The following is an 18,757-nucleotide window of genomic DNA, read 5'->3' on the forward strand; positions in this document are numbered from 1 at the left end:
ACATGAATGCCTGATTGTTCAGGGGCAGAACAAAATATTTTTACCTTGTCAGCTCTGGGATTTGAGCCATGGCAGCTCAGGGATTCAATCCAGCAACCTTTTGGTTACTGGTCCAACGCTCTAACCACTAGGCTACTTGATGCCCTTATTATAAAGGCTGTCATGGCTAACTTTAATATTATTGTATTGTTTTTTCTCTGAACTTCTCTGAACTTTACACACAGAGACTGATCATGTAGATCATATTCTTTGTTGTTTAATTAGTTAAAACCTGCATTTCAAGAAAGGATCCAGCCTAAGTCATAAGAAATTAGCATTTTAAAGCTGATATTTTTAATTTTATTTTTATCCCCCATAGTAGGGATGTTTCAGTGTAAAAAAAAGTATCACCTTTTTGGGCCCTCGCGTGTTTGCATCCCTGCTTTATACACTGCACTCTTTGAAAGAGGTAGTTAGCAAACCAGGCCAAAGACCCCTTCAGAGACACCAATACGCCGCCGGCCCACAAGAATGGAATGGTTTACCTTATCAAAAGCTTTGGCTAGTCAATAAAAATAGCATCACAACATTGCTTAGAATCAAGGGCAATAGCGACATCATTGAGGACCTTTAAGGTTGCAGTGACACATCCATAACCTGAGTATGGGAGCACATAACGTTAGATTGCCTGGCTGGCTGACTGCTACTGCCTGAGCAGAGATGATTACTTTAAGGAATTAAAAATAATTCATCAAATATAAGTAATATACACAACTGATATTTTTATTATTTCATATTTTTCTATTGATGTCTACCCAATGTGTACCTGACAGAGACAATTAAATATTTTCAATGCTTTGGCAATGAATGTTCACTATTTCTGGTTTAGGAATTCCTATTAAAAAGCTCTAAAATCATTGTAACGTCATTATTTCATAAAATAATCAAACTGAAATCGGATTATTTTTTAATAGTCAAATACAAACCGACCTCAAAAAAACAATAATCCCTCTGCAATATTAAACATCGACCTAGAAGTTCTGGACCCATGAAGAAAATGCAAATATCCAATATAAAACCCAAAAGGTAGGCTACCATTATGTCAAATCGTGAAATTCGCGTTCAATACTTTTTTTACTGACCAAATTATTATATTTTTTTTACGCAATACAAACAAACAAAAATCCAGCGTGGACCAGATTGACGCTCTCCCCACTATTTATTGTTCATGCAGTGAGGATTCACTCTCTTTAGATAATTATTTTGTAATTTATCTGCAGCAACAACAAAAAAATAGCTCAAAAAGCAGTAGTACCAGTATGCAAATCAGGGAGCCGAATGAACGGCTTTCTTATCAATGCATCCAAAAGATCCGCTCGCGAACGAACCATCACTACAAACTGCTGGCTTCCCAGCGACATGTTTGTTGTTGTTCGAGATGCAGGATTAGCTACAGTATGTCCTAGGCGACTAGCTAATTGTTTAGGTTTGACTAGTCCAACAATCCCCATAGTTATATGTTCCTAATATGTTAGTTACCATTTGCAGACACGTACTGCACGAGAAGGACTTAAAACAGCCCACAAGGTAAATAACGTTAACAGTTAACTACTGTAAACAAATCCCAGTTGGTCTTACTCGCTAGCTATGCTAACATTATCCTCTAAATATTTACCATAATTTGGGAAAATTGTATTTGAAAGTACAGATATATATTACCCTTTGCTGCTAATAGACAGAGTACTTCTAAAGTCAATCATTTGCATGGATGTCTCAAAGTTTGCCTCAGACAGTAAGTAGTAAGATAGCTAGCAGCAGTGGCTAACCAACTTCTTACCTCATGATCCTTCTTTCCTTGCTTGTCAGCTAATGCCTAAAGGCCCACAGCCTTGATTAATACAAAATCAATGATCTCTTTCAGGGGCCACACTGAAAACCAAGTAGCAGGCAGACCCACATTATCTGGCACCACCATCATAATAATAGGTTAGATAATTACAAGTGTGTGACTTACTGTCGAGTTGAAGACCATCACTTAAGAGGACCACATCACCAGGTAACTACAACAAAGATGGGGAACAATGCAATCAAAGCCCATCTGGAGAACTCACAGAAGACTGGGATCTTTCAGCTGACAGGGAAAGGCCTTCCTGAGGTAACAGTCATACACACACACACACACACACACACACACACACACACACACACACACACACACACAGTGCCCATCCTATAGTCTGCCTGTTATAATGTCCACACTCCACAACAGCCTTTTAACTGGTGCTTTGTTTATTTAGCGGAATTCCATTCAGTTGTGGTTTTTGTCTTGGTCGGTTTGACTGTATGTATTTTTTGCCACTAATGTATTTCAGTTCCCCGAGGAGCTCCAGAGGTTGACTGGAAACCTACGGACTGTAGATCTGTCCTCCAACAAGATCGAAGTGCTACCTGCTGCCATAGGAAACTTCCTTCAGATGAAGAGTCTGACTTTAAACTGTAATAAACTCAGTAAGTAAGTGGTTGTTGCATCCTCAACGTTACCGTCTGTCACACGACAGCATCTGTTGACAAATTTTCAAAACTTTGCTTTCACTGAAAAATGAATGACCATTACGCGCATTGATTATTGATGTGCGTTCATCTGCTTCAATCAATCTCTTTAGCTAGGCTATATATTAAGTGTGTGTGTGTTTTGTGTGTACACAGCAAGTCTCCCAGATGAAATTGGAAAGCTGAAGAAACTAGAGACTCTTTTGCTGAATGGGAATTACCTGACGCAGCTCCCTAGCACTGTAGGACAGTTGAAAGCGTTGCGCACCCTCAGCCTGTCAGGGAACAAATTCCGGGAGTTTCCTGCTGGCCTTGGCTCCCTACGACACCTGGACGTTCTGGACCTGTCCAAGAACCACATCCAGGTGGTGCCTGCTGAGGTGGCGGCCTTGCAGGCCATTGAGATCAATCTCAACCAGAACCAGGTAATCAGGTGTTTATTGGTGCATCTCAAATGGCACCATATTTATTAAATCAATCAACTTTATCTATAAAGCCCGTTTTACATCAGCCGATGTCACAAAGTGCTGTACAGAAACCCAGCCTAAAACCCCAAACAGCAAGCAATGCAGATGTAGAAGCACGGTGGCTAGGAAAAACTCCCTAGAAAGTCCAGAACATAGGAAGAAACCTAGAGAGGAACCAGGCTCTGAGTAGTGGCCAGTCCTTTTCTGGCTGCCGGGTGGAGATTATAACAGAAAATGGCCAAGATGTTCAAACGTTCATAGATGACCAGCCGGGTCAGATAATAATAAGCACAGTGGTTGTAGAGGGTGCAACTGTTCAGCACCTCAGGAGTAAATGTCAGTTGGCTTTTCATAGCCGATCATTCAGAGTTAGAGACCGCAGGTGCGGTAGAGAGAGAGTCCAAAACAGCAAGTCCGGGACAAGTTAGCACGTCCAGTGAACAGGTCAGAGTTCCATAGCTGCAGGCAGAACAGTTTCAACTGGAGCAGCAGCATGACCAGGTGGACTGGGGACAGCAAGGAGTCATCAGGCCAGGTAGTCCTGAGGCATGGTCCTAGGGCTCAGGTCCTCAGAGAGAGAATTAGAGGGAGCATACTTAAATTCACACAGGACACCGGATGAGACCGGAGAAATACTCCAGATATAACAGACTGACCCTAGCCCCCCGACACAAACTATTGCAGTATAAATACTGGAGGCTGAGACAGGAGGGGTCGGGAGACACTGTGGCCCCGTCCGACGATACCCCCAGACAGGGCCAAACAGGCAGCATATAACCCCACCCACTTTGCCAAAGCACAGCCCCACACCACTAGAGGGATATCTTCAACCACCAACCTTACTACTCTGAGACAAGGCAGAGTATAGCCCAAGAAGATCTCCCCCACGGCATGAACCCGAGGGGGGCGCCAACCCGGATAGGAAGATCACTTCAGTGGCTCAACCCACTCAAGTGAAGCACCCCTCCTAGGGACAGCATGGAAGAGCACCAGTAAGCCAGTGACTCAGCCCCCGTAATAGGGTTAGAGGCAGAGAATCCCAGTGGAGAGAGGGGAACCGGCCAGGCAGAGACAGCAAGGGCGGTTCGTCGCTCCAGTGCCTTTCCGTTCACCTCCACACCCATGGGCCAGACTACACTCAAATCATACTGAAGAGATGAGTCTTCAATAAAGACTTGAAGGTCAAGACTGAGTCTGCATCTCTCACATGGATAGGCAGACCATTCCATAAAAATGGAGCTCTATAGGAGAAAGCTCTGCCTCCAGCTGTTTGCTTAAAAAATTCTAGCGACAGTAAGGAGGCCTGCATCTTGTGACTGTAGCGTACGTGTAGGTATGTACGGCAGGACCAAATCGGACAGATAGGTAGGAGCAAGCCCATGTAATGCTTTGTAGGTTAGCAGTAAAACCTTGAAATCCGCCCTAGCCTTAACAGGAAGCCAGTGTAGAGGCTAGCACTGGAGTAATATGATCACATTTTTTGGTTCTAGTCAAGATTCTAGCAGCCGTGTAGCACTAACTGAAGTTTATTTTGTGCTTTATCCGGTAGCCGGAAAGTAGAGCATTGCAGTAGTCTAATCTAGCAGTGACAAAATATGGATACATTTTTCTGCATCATTTTTGGACAGAAAGTTTTTGATTTTTGCTATGTTACGAAGATGGAAAAAATCTTTCCTTGAAATATTCTTGATAGAGATCAGGGTCCAGAGTAATGCCAAGGTCTTTCACAGTTTTATTTGAGATGACTGTACAACCATCAAGAATAATTGTCAGATTCAACAGAAGATCTTTGTTTCTTGGGACCTAGAACTAGCATCTCTGTTTTGTCCGAGTTTAAAAGTAACAAATTTGCCGCCATCCACTTCCTTATGTCTGAAACACAGGCTTCCAAGGAGGGCAATTTGGGGCTTCACCATGTTTAATTGAAATGTACAGCTGTGTATTCCCTACATTTACATTTTAGTCATTTAGCAGACACTCTTATCCAGAGCGACTTATAGTTGTTTTATCTTAAGACAACCAAATATCTCAGTCATAGTAAGTACATTTTTCCTCAATTAACTAGCTATCAGCAAAGTCAGTGCTAGTACGGGGGGGGAAAAGTCAGGTGCGAGTGTAAGTTTACAAAAGGAGATGAGGGGTGCTGTGAGATTATTTAAGACACTCTTTGAAGAGGTAGGCTTTCACATGTTTTCAGAAGATGGGCAGTGACTCTGCTGTCCTAGCTTCCGGAAGTTGGTTTCCAACATTGGTGTGCCAGGACAGTGAAGAGCTTTGGTTGAGCAGGAGCTGCCCTCCCGTAGGGGTTGTGAGGCCAAGGTATCGGAGGGGGCAGAACGGAGTACTCTGGTTGGGGTATAGGGTTTGAGCATAGCCTGAAGGTAGGGAGGGTCTGTTTCTCTTGCTGCTCTGTAGGCAATTACCATGGTCTTGTAGTGGATGCGAGCTTCGACTGGAAGCCAGTGGAGTAGTCCAGACGGGAGATAACAAGTGCCTGGATTACGACCTTCGCCACTTCCTGTGTGAGGTAGGGTTATACTCTATGGATGTTGTAGAGCATGAACCTGCAGGAGCGATTTACTGCTTTGATGTTTGCAGAGAACGACAGGGTGTTGTCCAGGGTCACACCAAGGTTCTTTGCATTCTGGGAGGTGGACAGCGTGGAGTTATCAACCGTGATGGAGAAGTCTTGGACCGGGCAGGCCTTCCACCGGGGGGAAGAGCAGCAGCTCTGTCTTGTTGGGGTGGAAGGGCCGACATCCAAGCTAAAATATCTGCCAAGCACGCAGAGATGCATGTCACCACTTGGGTGTCAGAAAGGGGAAGGAGAAAAGTAGTTGAGTGTCATCTGCATAGCAATGATAAGAAGGACCATGTGAGGATTTGACGGAGCCGACTGACTTGGTGTATAGAGAAGAGGAGAGGGCCTAGAACCGAGCCCTGGGAGACACCAGTAGTGAGAGTAGGTTGTGCAGACACAGACCCTCTCCATGCCATCTGGTAGAAGCAGCCTGCCAGGTAGGATGCAATCCAAGAGTGTGCAGAGCCTGAGACGCCCAGCCCTGAGAGGGTGGAGATGAGGATCTGATGGTTCACAATTTTAAAGGCACTGTGAACCATCAGACGGAGAGAGTCCGCTTTGGCAGTGTGGAGAGCCTCCGTGACCTGGAGAAGAGCAGTCTTGGTTGATTTACCCGTCTTGAAGCCTGACTGGTTAAGGTCAAGAAGATCGTTCTGAGAGAGATATCGAGAGTTTATCAGAGACGGCACGCTCAAGTTTTTTCGAAAAATAAGAAAGTGATTCCGGTCTTTAGTTTTTGATGTCAGAGGGGTCGAGTGTTAGTTTCTTGAGGGATTTTGAAGTCAGAGGGGACGCAGCCAGTAGTCAGGGATGAGGAATGGGAGAAGGTCTCTAGAGATGGTCTGGAGGAGGGGATGGGGCCAAGTGGGCAGGCTGCCAGACTTCACTAGTTGCAGGATTTCATCTGGAGAGAGGGGAGAGAGATCAAGGTATAAGGTTCTGTGTGAGTGGGACCAGTGGACTCAATAGGCTGAGTGAATGAGGAGCGTATGTCGTCTACCTACTTTTCAAAGTGGTTGACAAAGTTGTCCGCAGAGAGGGAGGGGGTGGATGATTAAGGAGTGGGGAGAAGGTGGAAAATAGTTTCCTAGGGTTAGAGGCAGAAGCTTGACATTGAGTGATATAAAGTGGCTTTAGCAGCTAATAGATATAGTGCACCAATTTTAACCAGGTACCTAATCTAATCTACAGAACCAGTCAAAAGTTTGGTCATACCTACTCATTCCAGGATTTTTCTTTATTTTTACTATTTTTTACATTGTGGAATTTGTCGGATGTGGCAGGGCCTGCAAACTATTATAGACTGCAAAGGGAAGCACAGCCGCGAGCTGCCCAGTGACACAAGCCTACCAGACGAGCTAAATCACTTCTATGCTCGCTTCAAGGCAAGAAACACTGAGGCATGCATGAGAGCATCAGCTGTTCCGGACGACTGTGTGATCAGCCGGCGTGAGTAAGACCTTTAAACAGGTAAACATTCACAAGGCCGCTGGGCCAGACGGATTACCAGGACGTGTGCTCCGGGCATGTGCTGACCAACTGGCAGGTGTCTTTACTGACATTTTCAACATGTCCCTGATTGAGTCTGTAATACCAACATGCTTCAAGCAGTCCACCATAGTCCCTGTGCCCAAGAGCACTAAGGTAACCTGCCTAAATGACTACAGACCCGTAGCACTCTCGTCCGTAGCCATGAAGTGCTTTGAAAGGCTGGTAATGGCTCACATTAACACCATTATCCCAGAAACCCTGGACCCACTCCAATTTGCATACCGCTCAAACAGATCCACAGATGATGCAATCTCTATTGCACTCCACACTGCCCTTTCCCACCTGGACAAAAGGAACACCTACGTGAGAATGCTATTCATTGGCTACAGCTCAGCGTTCAACACCATAGTGCCCTCAAAGCTCATCACTAAGCTAAGGACCCTGGGACTAAACACCTCCCTCTACAACTGGATCCTGGACTTCCTGACGGGTCGCCCCCAGGTGGTGAGGGTAGGTAGCAACACATCTGCCACTCTGATCCTCAACACTGGAGCCGCTCAGGGGTACGTGCTCAGTCCCCTCATGTACTCCCTGTTCACCCATGACTGCATGGCCAGGCACGAGTCCAACACCATCATTAAGTTTGCAGGCGACACAACAGCCTGATCACTGACAACGATGAGACCGCCTATAGGGAGGTCTCAACGGAATCAAGACAAAGGAGATGATTGTGGACTACAGGAAAAGGAGGACCGAGCACACCCCCATTCTCATCGACGGGGCTATAGTGGAGCAGGTTGAGCGCTTCAAGTTCCTTGGTGTCCACATCACCAACAAACTAGAATGGTCCAAACACACCAAGACAGTCGTGAAGAGGGCACGACAACACCTATTCTCCCTCAGGAGACTGAAAAGATTTGGCATGGGTCCTCAGATCCTCAAAAGGTTCTACAGCTGCACCATTGAGAGCTAAGGGGGCTAAGCTGCCTGCTATCCAGGACCTCTACACCAGGTGGTGTCAGAGGAAGGCCCAAAAAATTGTCAAAGACCCCAGCCACCCCAGTCATAGACTGTTCTCTCTGCTACCGCATGGCAAGCGGTACCAGAGCACCAAGTCTAGGACCAAAACACTTCTCAACAGCTTTTACCCCCAAGCCATAAAACTCCTGAACAGATAATCAAATGGCTACCCGGACTATTTGCTTTGTGTCCCGCCCCCCTCGCCAACTCCTCTTTTACGCTGCTGCTACTCTCTATCATCTATGCGTAGTCACTTTAAGTATACATCACATACATATTACCTCAATTAGCCTGACTAACCGGTGCCCCTGCACATTGACTCTGTACCACCTGTATATGGCCTCGCTACTGTTATTTTCACTGTCATTTTACTGGTTTTTGTATTTCTTTACTTATCTATTGTTTACCTAATACTTATTTTTTTACTTAAAAATTGCGCTGTTGGTTAGGGCTTGTAAGTAAGCATTTCACTGTAATGTCTAAACCTGTTGTGTTCGGCGCACGTGACAAATAAACATTTGTAAACAAAGTTTGAGAGAAGTAAGCTTTTTGTGCATATGGAACATTTCTGCAATCTTTTATTTCAACTCATGAAACATGGGACCAACACATGTTGCGTTTTTAAGTTTTTGTTCTGTGTATATAAATGATGATCCCAGATTTCAGTGGTGTCTGCGGAGGTGTCCACCTGCCAGAGGCTGAAGGTGCTGAGACTGGAGGAGAACTGTCTGGAGCTCACCTCCATCCCTGTGTCCATCCTCACCACCTCCCAGGTGTCCCTGCTCTCCGTGGAGGGCAACCTGTTTGAGGTGAAGAATATGCGTGACCTGGAAGGGTATGAGAAGGTGAGTCGTGAAACAGATGCTTGTTTCTTTGACATTCAGCCCGCTGCTAAATGAATGATCAAGGTTAAAGCAAGGAACAGTCATGCTACTGCTCTATGCTGTCTTTAAATATCTATTGTAAACACAACAGCTCATGCGTTTTCAAACTCAACTGTTTTAAATATCTTTCCTCCCCATAGTTGACGTCATTTATGTGAGCAGCGTAGAAACAAAATACTGTTTCTAAAGAGTGGTGGTCTAGCTAAACAATAATGTGATTTCCTGTTCAATGTTGAGGAGGATCAACTGAAGAAAGTTGTGTTTCAGACTGCTATTCTTTTTCGGTCATAATCCCTGCACTTGACATAATCTGTGGTCAAATATAGCCCCAACCATTAAATATGACCACCTGCCTATTATCATACTCAAATTAGACCACCATTCAGTTCTTACTCAAAGGGCGTATCCCATAGTTCTCATTTTATCCGTGGTGTCGCAGCCTCAGATGTGCCGATTTGTTAATCTAATTTGTTGTTTACCCCCCCACAGTACATGGAGCGCTTCACTGCAACCAAAAAGAAATTTGCCTGAACAATAGAAAGAGAGCATCCCCCTGAGTCCAGCTTGTGATCTACCCTCAAGCACCCTCTCTAAATGGTTGTGGCGTACTACAGTAAATATGGCTTCTGCACTGCTGCGGCAACAGGTTACAACGGAGAAGGACCACTGTAGAGAAGGACTGATCGAGAGCATGCTACAGGACTGCGTATGAAAACAACAGGACACCATTGATGGTTACAGAGAACTATGTGAATGATGGACAGTGCACTCACTTTAATGATATTCATAAATTGCATATTGAATACTTAAGACAACATTTCGGTCAGAAATTAGTAGCTAAGTTATTTAACCGAAGCAGGTTATGCGTATAGTACAGTCGTGGCCAAAAGTTGAGAATGACACACATATTTATTTTCAAAGTCTGCTGCCTCAGTGTCTTTAGATATTTTTGTCAGAGGTTACTATGGAATACTGAAGTATAATTACAAGCATTTCATAAGTGTCGAAGGCTTTTATTGACAATTACATGAAGTTGATGCAAAGAGTCAATATTTGCAGTGTATACCCTTCTTTTCCAAGACCTTTGCAATCTGCCCTGGCATGCTGTCAATTAACTTCTGAGTCACATCCTGACTGATGGCAGCCCATTCTTGCATAATCGATGCTTGGAGTTTGTCAGAATTTGTGGGTTTTTGTTTGTCCACCCGCCTCTTGAGGATTGACCACAAGTTCTCAATGGGATTAAGGTCTGGGGAGTTTCCTGGCCATGGACCCAAAATATTGATGTTTGGTTCCCCGAGCCACTTAGTTATCACTTTTGTCTTATGGCAAGGTGCTCCATCATGCTGGAAAATGCATTGTTCGTCACCAAACTGTTCCTGGATGGTTGGGAGAAGTTGCTCTCGGAGGAATTGTTGGTACCATTCTTTATTCATGGCTGTGTTCTTAGGCAAAATTGTGAGTGAGCCCACTCCCTTGGTTGAGAAGCAACCCCACACATGAATGGTTTCAGGATGCTTTACTGTTGGCATGACACAGGACTGATGGTAGCGCTCACCTTGTCTTCTCAGGACAAGCTTTTTTCTAGATGCCCCAAACAATCGGAAAGGGGATTCATCAGAGAAAATGACTTTACCCCGGTCCTCAGCAGTCCAATTCCTGTACCTTTTACAGAATATCAGTCTGTCCCTGATGCTTTTCCTGGAGAGAAGTGGCTTCTTTGCTGCCCTTCTTGACACCAGGCCATCCTCCAAAAGTCTTCGCCTCACTATGCGTGCAAATGCACTCACACCTGCCTGCTGCCATTCCTGAGCAAGCTCTGTACTGGTGGTGCCCTGATCCCGCAGCTGATTCAACTTTAGGAGACGGTCCTGGCGCTTGCTGGACTTTCTTGGGCACCCTGAAGCCTTCTTCACAACAATTGAACCGCTCTCCTTGAAGTTCTTGATGATCCGATAAATGGTTGATTTAGGTGCCATCTTTTACTGGCAGCAATATCCTTGCCTGTGAAGCTCTTTCTGTGCAAAGCAATGATGATGGCACGTGTTTCCTTGCAGGTAACCGTGGTTGACAGAGGAAGAACAATGATTCCAAGCACCACCCTCCTTTTTAAGCTTCCAGTCTGTTATTCGAACTCAATCAGCATGACAGAGTGATCTCCAGCCTTGTCCTCGTTAACACTAACACCTGTGTTAACAAGAGATTCACTGACATGATGTCAGCTGTTTTTTTTGTGGCAGGGCTGAAATGCAGTGGAAATGTTTTTGGGGGATTCAGTTCATTTGCATGGCAAAGAGGGACTTTGCAATTAATTGCAATTCATCTGATCACTCTTCATAACATTCTGGAGTATATGCAAATTGCCATCTTACAAACTGAGGCAGCAGACTTTGTGAAAATTAATATTTGTCATTCTCAAAACTTTTGGCCACGACTGTACATTGTGCTAAAATGGTCTCTACTGGCGCAGCGGTCTAAGGCACTGCATCTCAGTACTAGAGGTGTCCCTACAGACCCTGGTTCGAACACGGGCTGTATCACAACCGGCCATGATCGGGAGTACAATAGGGCGGCACACAATTGGTCCAGCGTCGTCTGGGTTGGGGGGAGGGTTTGGGTGGCGTAGATTGCCTAAGTGTTACTTTTTTTGCCTGTAAGAGATTGTACAGGCAGTGAATGAAAGCTGTAGTACAGAGTTCCAGAATGTCAAAGCAGTGCACTACATAGACCCAGAATGAGAGAACTCCTTTATGCTCAGAGGCTTGCTTATTCTGTGGATCAGGAATGGGAAGTCCAATTTTTCTGGTGCTAGGGTCCTGGTCATTTTTTTTCAGTTGGAAGAAGGTTCCGCATTTGCAAGCCGCACATAACACGTGGGACCAGAGCTTATTTTTTTTATGCTGGGAAAGAATGAAGAAAAGCCCAGCGTTAATGTAAACCAATCCATTCGACTCTTAGCACGCATACTCTTTATATTATTAAATTATTGGTCGTCTTATTATTTGGACTTGATTTGTATTATTTATTATCTTCAGTTGATCTGTTGAACACATCCTAACAATTTTTCTAATTTAACTCTAAATCATTTGTCAAAATGTATTTTTAAAGTGTGATTTATATCAGATAAACACAAAATATGACCACCTCCACTTTTCTCATTTTGACCCGCAAACACGTGTTGGTGGATCCTCTTCATTTAATCTGGCAAAGGCCTCTGCATCTCAACCTGTATTACTAGATTGACAACCTCAGAGGACCATATCCGTTTCCTAATCAGTGTTGCTGATCAATGTTGCACTTTCTATGAAGGAGGAGCTGCAACAGGCTGTCATTAACAAGAAATATAACTTAACATCAGGTGTATTGTAACAGAATACTCTCCATGAGTTATTTCAATATACTGTACTAACAGATTTATGTACAATTACCCAACTTTAATGTTTCATTTTACTGCATTTATTCATGTTTCTATTATAATTTCAATTGAGTTGTTTCCTTAAATCGGATTCGGTTTTGTTGCCATCCTAGCTTTGTGCGAGTGTACAGTATTCAGACCACTTCACATCAGATTGTCACAACCTTATTTTTGTGTACTACATGCAGTAACCTAATATACCCTGCAACTCATTACAAATTCTCCCATTTAAATATAATAAATACAATTGTCTCTGTAGGTGCAATAGGTGTTACATGAACAGATTTTGATACTTACTGAGAATCGTTTTTCTCGCGCTCTCTCACTAGGCGGCGGTCATGCACATTGACATTCCTCAGGACACACAGCGTTTTGTCCTGAGGCTTATTCACTACGATAATTCTGTTGCAAAACGTTTTTCTAACGGAAGCAAACGGGGGACCTAACACAATTTGTCCAATGGAAACTCGTTTTCGTCAAACGTTTTCCGTTTGGAGTAAACGATTTATGTTGCAAAACAACCGACGTAATGAATACACCCCTGGTGTAGTAGGAGGCTAGAAAAACAAGGTGTAAATCACTCTAGACGGAGTCCACGTCAACTTATCTAAAGAAGTGTGGTCGGTTACTTAATGAGGGGAAGAAAACAACATATACTTTGTTTATCATCACGGACAGGAATGTACTGGTATTTCGGTCTTGGTGAATTGTATCAGCGAGCCTGGGTGAATTGTTCCCTATAAATCTCAAAGTTGTCACTTTCTTGTGCGGAAACCTACTTTGGAGCCACTGCCCGAAGGGTCATGTAGCTCAGGGCTTCGACTGTTCAAAACTTCGGAATTCGTATATCTGTGAAAAGAGGCTCAAACTGTGAACCAGATGTTGAAAAGATGACCATTTATCTTTGGATCATACTCTTCTTGGCACAAAGTAGTAGAGCAATCCATGGTAAGTTTGAATAATTATCCATTGACTGCACGACTACTTCTCAGGAATTTCTAATTAGGTTAATCTTTAATTAGTCTGAACTCCGTTTAGCGTATGTTTGTCAACAACGATCGATGTTGTTTCAGGGGTTGATAGTCCAAAACAAGGGACCAGGTCCACCGCTTAGGTGTTCTGCACACAATTGAGTGCTAGTGTAGGGTTTTCTCTCTCCAAAAGTTACAGTATGACTTGTAACAACGTTTTTTAATAGGGCATAATAACAAGGGAAGAGTCTGATCATAGCCAGGGAGGGGCACACATTTCTAACTAAGATTAGATCATTTGCTTATTCCCCATCCAGACCTGGGTCCAAAACATTCGGACAAATACTCAAGTATTTGAGATGTTTAATTGATTTTCGGCTTTGCTGTTTTGGGACTATTACATTGGCTCCAAATATTTAAAAGGGGACTATTTTTACATAGGCCTAGCAGGGATTATCAACTAGATTCAGTCGCGGTGTCGATTTGTTTTCTGGAGTGGATGGTCGACATAATTACAAATAATTTGTAGACTGCAAAAAGCCCAAACAGATATGTTTGACTAAAACATAATCATTTCAAACCTTGCTTACATGTGTATAAGATCACGTGTCTATCTATTATGAGTGGGAATACTTGGTGACGGATTACTTAAATTAAAATCACTTGGAGCTGATTTCCTGGTGTTTTTAGTCTTATGTCCCCCCCAATTGTTTAATTTTTTTAAAAATATATATATATTTTTTACTTGGGGGGCAAATTAAACCACCCGGGGGCCAAATGCGGGCCGCCAGTTGGGGAGCCCATGCCTACAGTATGCATTTGACCCAAGTATTTTCCATAGGCCTATCTAGGCTATTTGACCTAAGTCTTTCCCCACCCCCCTTTCTTTTAAATGTACAGAAGGCAGATATGTTATCCTAAAGTAAATAAAGGCCCAGGTGTAGATATTAGTAGGCAGGGGTCTTTACCTCAACATTATTGTATGTTGATGTATTTCTAAAGCATTTTAAGACTTTTTCTGGTAGATGTTTTCCAAGACCCCCTTTTCCATCTGCTTGACAAAAAAAATCTAAGCCTTTGCTTTACAAGACCCCAAAAGTTATTCAATTTGTGTCCCACAAATGGCACACGTGCAGGACTTTTATTTTGACATGAGGTAAGCAGAGAGGAAGTTGGTCTACAGCAGACCCATGTTTGGAAAGTCTGTTTAATAATATGATCAGTCCACTGATTTTACTACCATATTGCTTTAAGAAACATTGCCTTCTGCCTTGTAATTCCGTTACCAAAAACCCACATATCTGTAAGATATTTTATAATTTCTCTCACTGAGGAGGAGGGAGGATAATGAAAGTTCACAGAAGTAACAAGTAAAGTTAGATCTACCAACAGTGAAGAGGCGATTGCGGGATACTGGCCTTCTAGGCAGAGTTGCAAAGAAAAATACATATCTCAGACTGGCCAATAAAAAGAAAAGATTAAGATGGGCAAAATAACACAGAAGGCCAGCATCTGCCTAGAAGGCCAGCATCCCGGAGTCGCCTCTTCACTGTTGATGTTAAGACTGGTGTTTTGTGGGTACTATTTAATGAAGCTGCCAGTTGAGTACTTGTAAGGTGTCTGTTTCTCAAACTAGACACTCTAATGTACTTGTCCTCTTGCTCAGTTGTGCACTGGGGCCTCCCACTCCTCTTTCTATTCTGGTTAGAGCCAGTTTGCACTGTTCTGTGAAGGGAGTAGTACACAGCGTTGTACGAGATCTTCAGTTTCTTGGCAATTTCTGACATGGAATAGCCTTCATATCTCAGAACAAGAATAGACTGACGAGTTTCAGAAGAAAGGTCTTTGTTTCTAGCCATTTTGAGCCTGTAATCAAACCCACAAATGCTGATGCTCCAGATACTCAACTAGCCTAAAGAAGGACCGTTTTATTGCTTCTTTAATCAGAACAACAGTTTTCAGCTGTGCTAACATAATTGCAAAAGGGTTTTCTAATGATCAATTAGCCTTTTAAAATGATCAACTTGTGCGGCTCTCCTTTTTTAAGTGTTACACATCGCTAGCCACCACCTCGCCTAAATAGGTGTGTGTTTCTTTCGCCTCTAAACTTGGATTAGCTAACACAACGTGCCATTGGAACACAGGAGTGATGGTTGCTGATAATGGGCCTCTGTACGCCTATGTAGATATTCCATAAAAAGTCAGCCGTTTCCAGCTACAATAGTCATTAACAACATTAACAATGTCTACACTGTATTTCTGATCAATTTGGTGTTATTTTAATGGACAGAAAATGTGATTTTCTTTCAAAAACCAGGACATTTTATAAGTGACCCCAAACTTTTGAACAGTGGTGTACATGTTTTTGCTGTTTGTTCTTTTGTTATAGAGCCGTAAAGATTTGAGAAGTGGTTTATCTCCATTTTGGATAGGTAGCTTTTGTGTTGTTCAGTGTGTGCCAATTTTCCCAGAAGTGGTTCGATTCTTCAATTACACTGAGCCGATTTATTTATTTATTTATATTTTTTCTCAGTGGTGGAAAAAGTACCCAATTGTCATACTTGAGTAAAAGTAAAGATCCCTTAATAGAAAATGATCAAGTAAAAGTGAGTCATAAAATACTGCTTGAGTATAAGTTTCAAAGTATTTGGTTTTAAATATTCTTAAGTATCAAAAGTAAATGTAATTGCTGAAATATACTTAAGTATTAAAATAAAAAATATAAATTTCAAATTCCTTATTAAGCAAACCAGACGGCACCATTTTATTTTTTTCATTTTATCTATGGCTAGCCAAGGGCACCCCCCACGACACTCAGACATTATTTACAAACAAAGCATGCGTTTAGTGAGTCCGCAATTCATAGGCAGTAGGGATGACCAGGGTTGTTCTCTTGATAAGTGTGTGAATTAGACAATCCCCGGTAGGCCGTCATTGTAAATACGAATTTGTTCTTAACTGACTTGCCTAGTTAAAAAAAAGGTTACATTTGAACTTTTTTTAAATTTTAAATTCAAAATGTATTAAGTACTTTTGGGTGTCAGGGAAAATGTATGGAGTAAAAAGTACATCATTTTCTTTAGGAATGTAGTGAAGTAAAAGTAGTCAAAACTATAAATAATACAGATACCCCAAAATACGACTTAAGTAGTACTTTCAAGTATTTTTACTTAAATACTTTACACCACTGTTTTTTCTTAGTGTATTTCTTTATTGTTTCAGTGTTTCACCATAGTGAAGATGTAGGCCCAGGGTTTCTGTGTTTTTGGTTGGATCTGTTTCTCAATTTGTTTCTTAGGGTTTTGCATTCTTCATCAAACCATTTGTCATTGTTAATTTTCTTAGGTTGTCTGCTTGACATTTTTAGATTTGATAGGGAAGCTGAAAGGTCAAATATACAGTTTAGACTTTCTACTAACAAGTTTACACATTCAGATTTGGTACGGACCAACCAAATTTGGTCTTGTTTGATGGCGGAGCTCATTAAAATAATAGCCAGTGTATAGAATAATTCCTAAATATGCAAAAGAGGATATGGCATATTTCTACCTTTTTTTGTGTGCGTATTTAGGATACATCATCATGAAGGAAATTAAATTCATATCCATAATTAAGCATTTCTGTGTAGTAAAGATCAGGGACCCATGATGAAATTCCATTACGGCAATTCTGTTACCGGGAGTTAATCCAAGTCACTTACTGTAGTTCAATAACCAAAATATATTTTTATAACTCAAGCTTTCATGCCATACCTGACTCTCCATTATTTTTGCAGACATCTTTGAATTGTAAGTCAGAGCAGATATTTAAGAGTTTTTGGAAAATGGTCACATAAAAAAAGAGATTTTACAGAAATTCTGTGACCAAACTTTTACATCTGCAAAGTTCTTCCAGTAAATGTGGTTTTGTAAAATGTTCAGTTGTGTGGTTTCTTAAACTTTGAAATCAATGTTTTTTGTTTGGCATACATTTTAAGTGAAAAGTCAGTCGCAGCAATTGTTACCGTGTAATTGCCCTTTACCATTTTGTAGGCTACCTTTTCAGGGGTATCCAGCTAGCTTTCCTGTAACGCTCACTACTGCTTGTGTGTTGGAATCTGACGTAGCCTTAGATCCCATCCATTATCTTTTCCACATCACGCCATTTTGAAGTAGTGAAGGACCCCTAGTGAAGAAGAAACAACCACAATGAACTTAGGCTAGTAATCAGTGACTCATTGAACTCTGGTATGTCCTGACCTTTGACTTCTAGGACTCCTGTTCACCAAGAACCCCACCAACCTCACAGTAACCCAGGGCAACATGGCTCGCCTGGGTTGTTGCGTCGAGGGCCTGAGTGAGCCGGAGATCGTGTGGATGAAGGACGGGGAGAAGCTGTACAGCACGGACCAGATGTACATCCCCATCGAGCAACACCACTGGGAGACCTTCCACAGGTCAGCGCTTTGGTTCAGTCTCCTACTTTATTGTGAGAACATAATGTTGGACTTTTATCTTGTTATCTGTCACTCTGGCTCTTGTGGGAAGAGCAAGGATTGGTGAGTAATGCTTCAGTTTAGATTTCTAATCATTGTTTAGGCAGGTAAGACGGGTACAGATAGTTCTACCAGATGGAGTAGAGTACCTAAGAACAGAGAGAAATTGGATTTCACACTGCTGATATCAGTGCATTTTACCAGAAATCATTTGGAGGCTGTTTTTGCAAAGCATCATCATTATCGCAAGCAAACTAACCTTTACTTGGAGTGTTGCAAAGCACTGAGCTCACCATCACCAGATCAGCTTCTCAGGAGATTAGTAGCTATCCAGTTAGTTGAAAAGTCAGAGAAAGTGCTTCTAAGTTTAATCATAAAGCTGGTCAAATAACATTAATTGTAGCTTAAAGCATTGTTTTTTTTTTATTCCTTCAAAAGTCTTTGCTCTTGTGTGAATTCAATAACGTTGTCAGTCTGCCTTAAATACTGGATTTAAGGAAGACTGACAACGTTACTGAATTTACACGAGCAGACTTTATCTGACTCAAATCAAATTGTATTAGTCACATGCGCCGAATACAACAGGACCTTACAGTGAAATGCTTACTGACAAGCCCCTAATCAACAATGCATTTTTTTTAAAATACGGATAAGAAATAAAAGTAACAAATAATTAAAGAGCAGCAGTAAAATAACAAGTGAGGCTATATACAGGGGGTACCGGTACAGAGTCAATGTGCAGGGGCACCGGTTAATTGAGTTAATATGTACATGTCGGTAGAGTTATTAAAGTGACTATTCATAGATGATAACAACAGAGAGTAGCAGCGGTGTTAAAGGGGGGGGGGGGCAATGCAAATAGTCAAATGGGTAGCCATTTGATTAGGTGTTCAGGAGTCTTATGGCTTGGGGGTAGAAGCTGTTT

The 18,757-nt window shown here is 42.3% G+C and overlaps 2 protein-coding genes across 3 annotated transcripts in view; both read left to right on the plus strand.

Annotated features, from left to right (window-relative positions):
* Nucleotides 1–1,206: 1,206 nt before the first annotated feature.
* On the plus strand, nucleotides 1,207–11,973 carry LOC111968482 (leucine-rich repeat-containing protein 57-like). The gene is made up of 6 exons (XM_023994077.2): nucleotides 1,207–1,566; nucleotides 1,901–2,134; nucleotides 2,352–2,487; nucleotides 2,686–2,954; nucleotides 8,748–8,933; nucleotides 9,462–11,973. Exons 2-6 carry the CDS (start codon nucleotides 2,051–2,053, stop codon nucleotides 9,501–9,503), a joined length of 717 nt encoding a protein of 238 aa, XP_023849845.1. The 5' UTR covers nucleotides 1,207–1,566; nucleotides 1,901–2,050; the 3' UTR covers nucleotides 9,504–11,973.
* Nucleotides 11,974–12,935: 962 nt separating this feature from the next.
* tyro3 (TYRO3 protein tyrosine kinase) overlaps nucleotides 12,936–18,757 on the plus strand; it is a 29,386-nt gene continuing 23,564 nt past the window's right edge. For both annotated transcript variants that reach the window (XM_023994078.2, XM_023994079.2), the window contains exons 1-2: nucleotides 12,936–13,335; nucleotides 17,610–17,793. In XM_023994078.2, coding sequence (XP_023849846.1) covers nucleotides 13,278–13,335; nucleotides 17,610–17,793 — 242 coding nt within the window. In that variant the 5' untranslated portion in view covers nucleotides 12,936–13,277. The remainder of the gene's footprint in view (nucleotides 13,336–17,609; nucleotides 17,794–18,757) is intronic.

Source organism: Salvelinus sp. IW2-2015, linkage group LG9 (assembly GCF_002910315.2).
Source record: "Salvelinus sp. IW2-2015 linkage group LG9, ASM291031v2, whole genome shotgun sequence".
Lineage (NCBI taxonomy): Eukaryota > Metazoa > Chordata > Actinopteri > Salmoniformes > Salmonidae > Salvelinus > Salvelinus sp. IW2-2015.

Coding starts and splice junctions, on each gene's coding strand:
- LOC111968482 (XM_023994077.2), top strand. CDS start 2,051: ATGGGGAACAATGCAATCAAAGCCCATCTGGAGAACTCACAGAAGACT. Junction 2,135..2,351: donor CAGGGAAAGGCCTTCCTGAG/GTAACAGTCATA, acceptor AATGTATTTCAG/TTCCCCGAGGAGCTCCAGAG. Junction 2,955..8,747: donor TCAATCTCAACCAGAACCAG/GTAATCAGGTGT, acceptor TGATGATCCCAG/ATTTCAGTGGTGTCTGCGGA.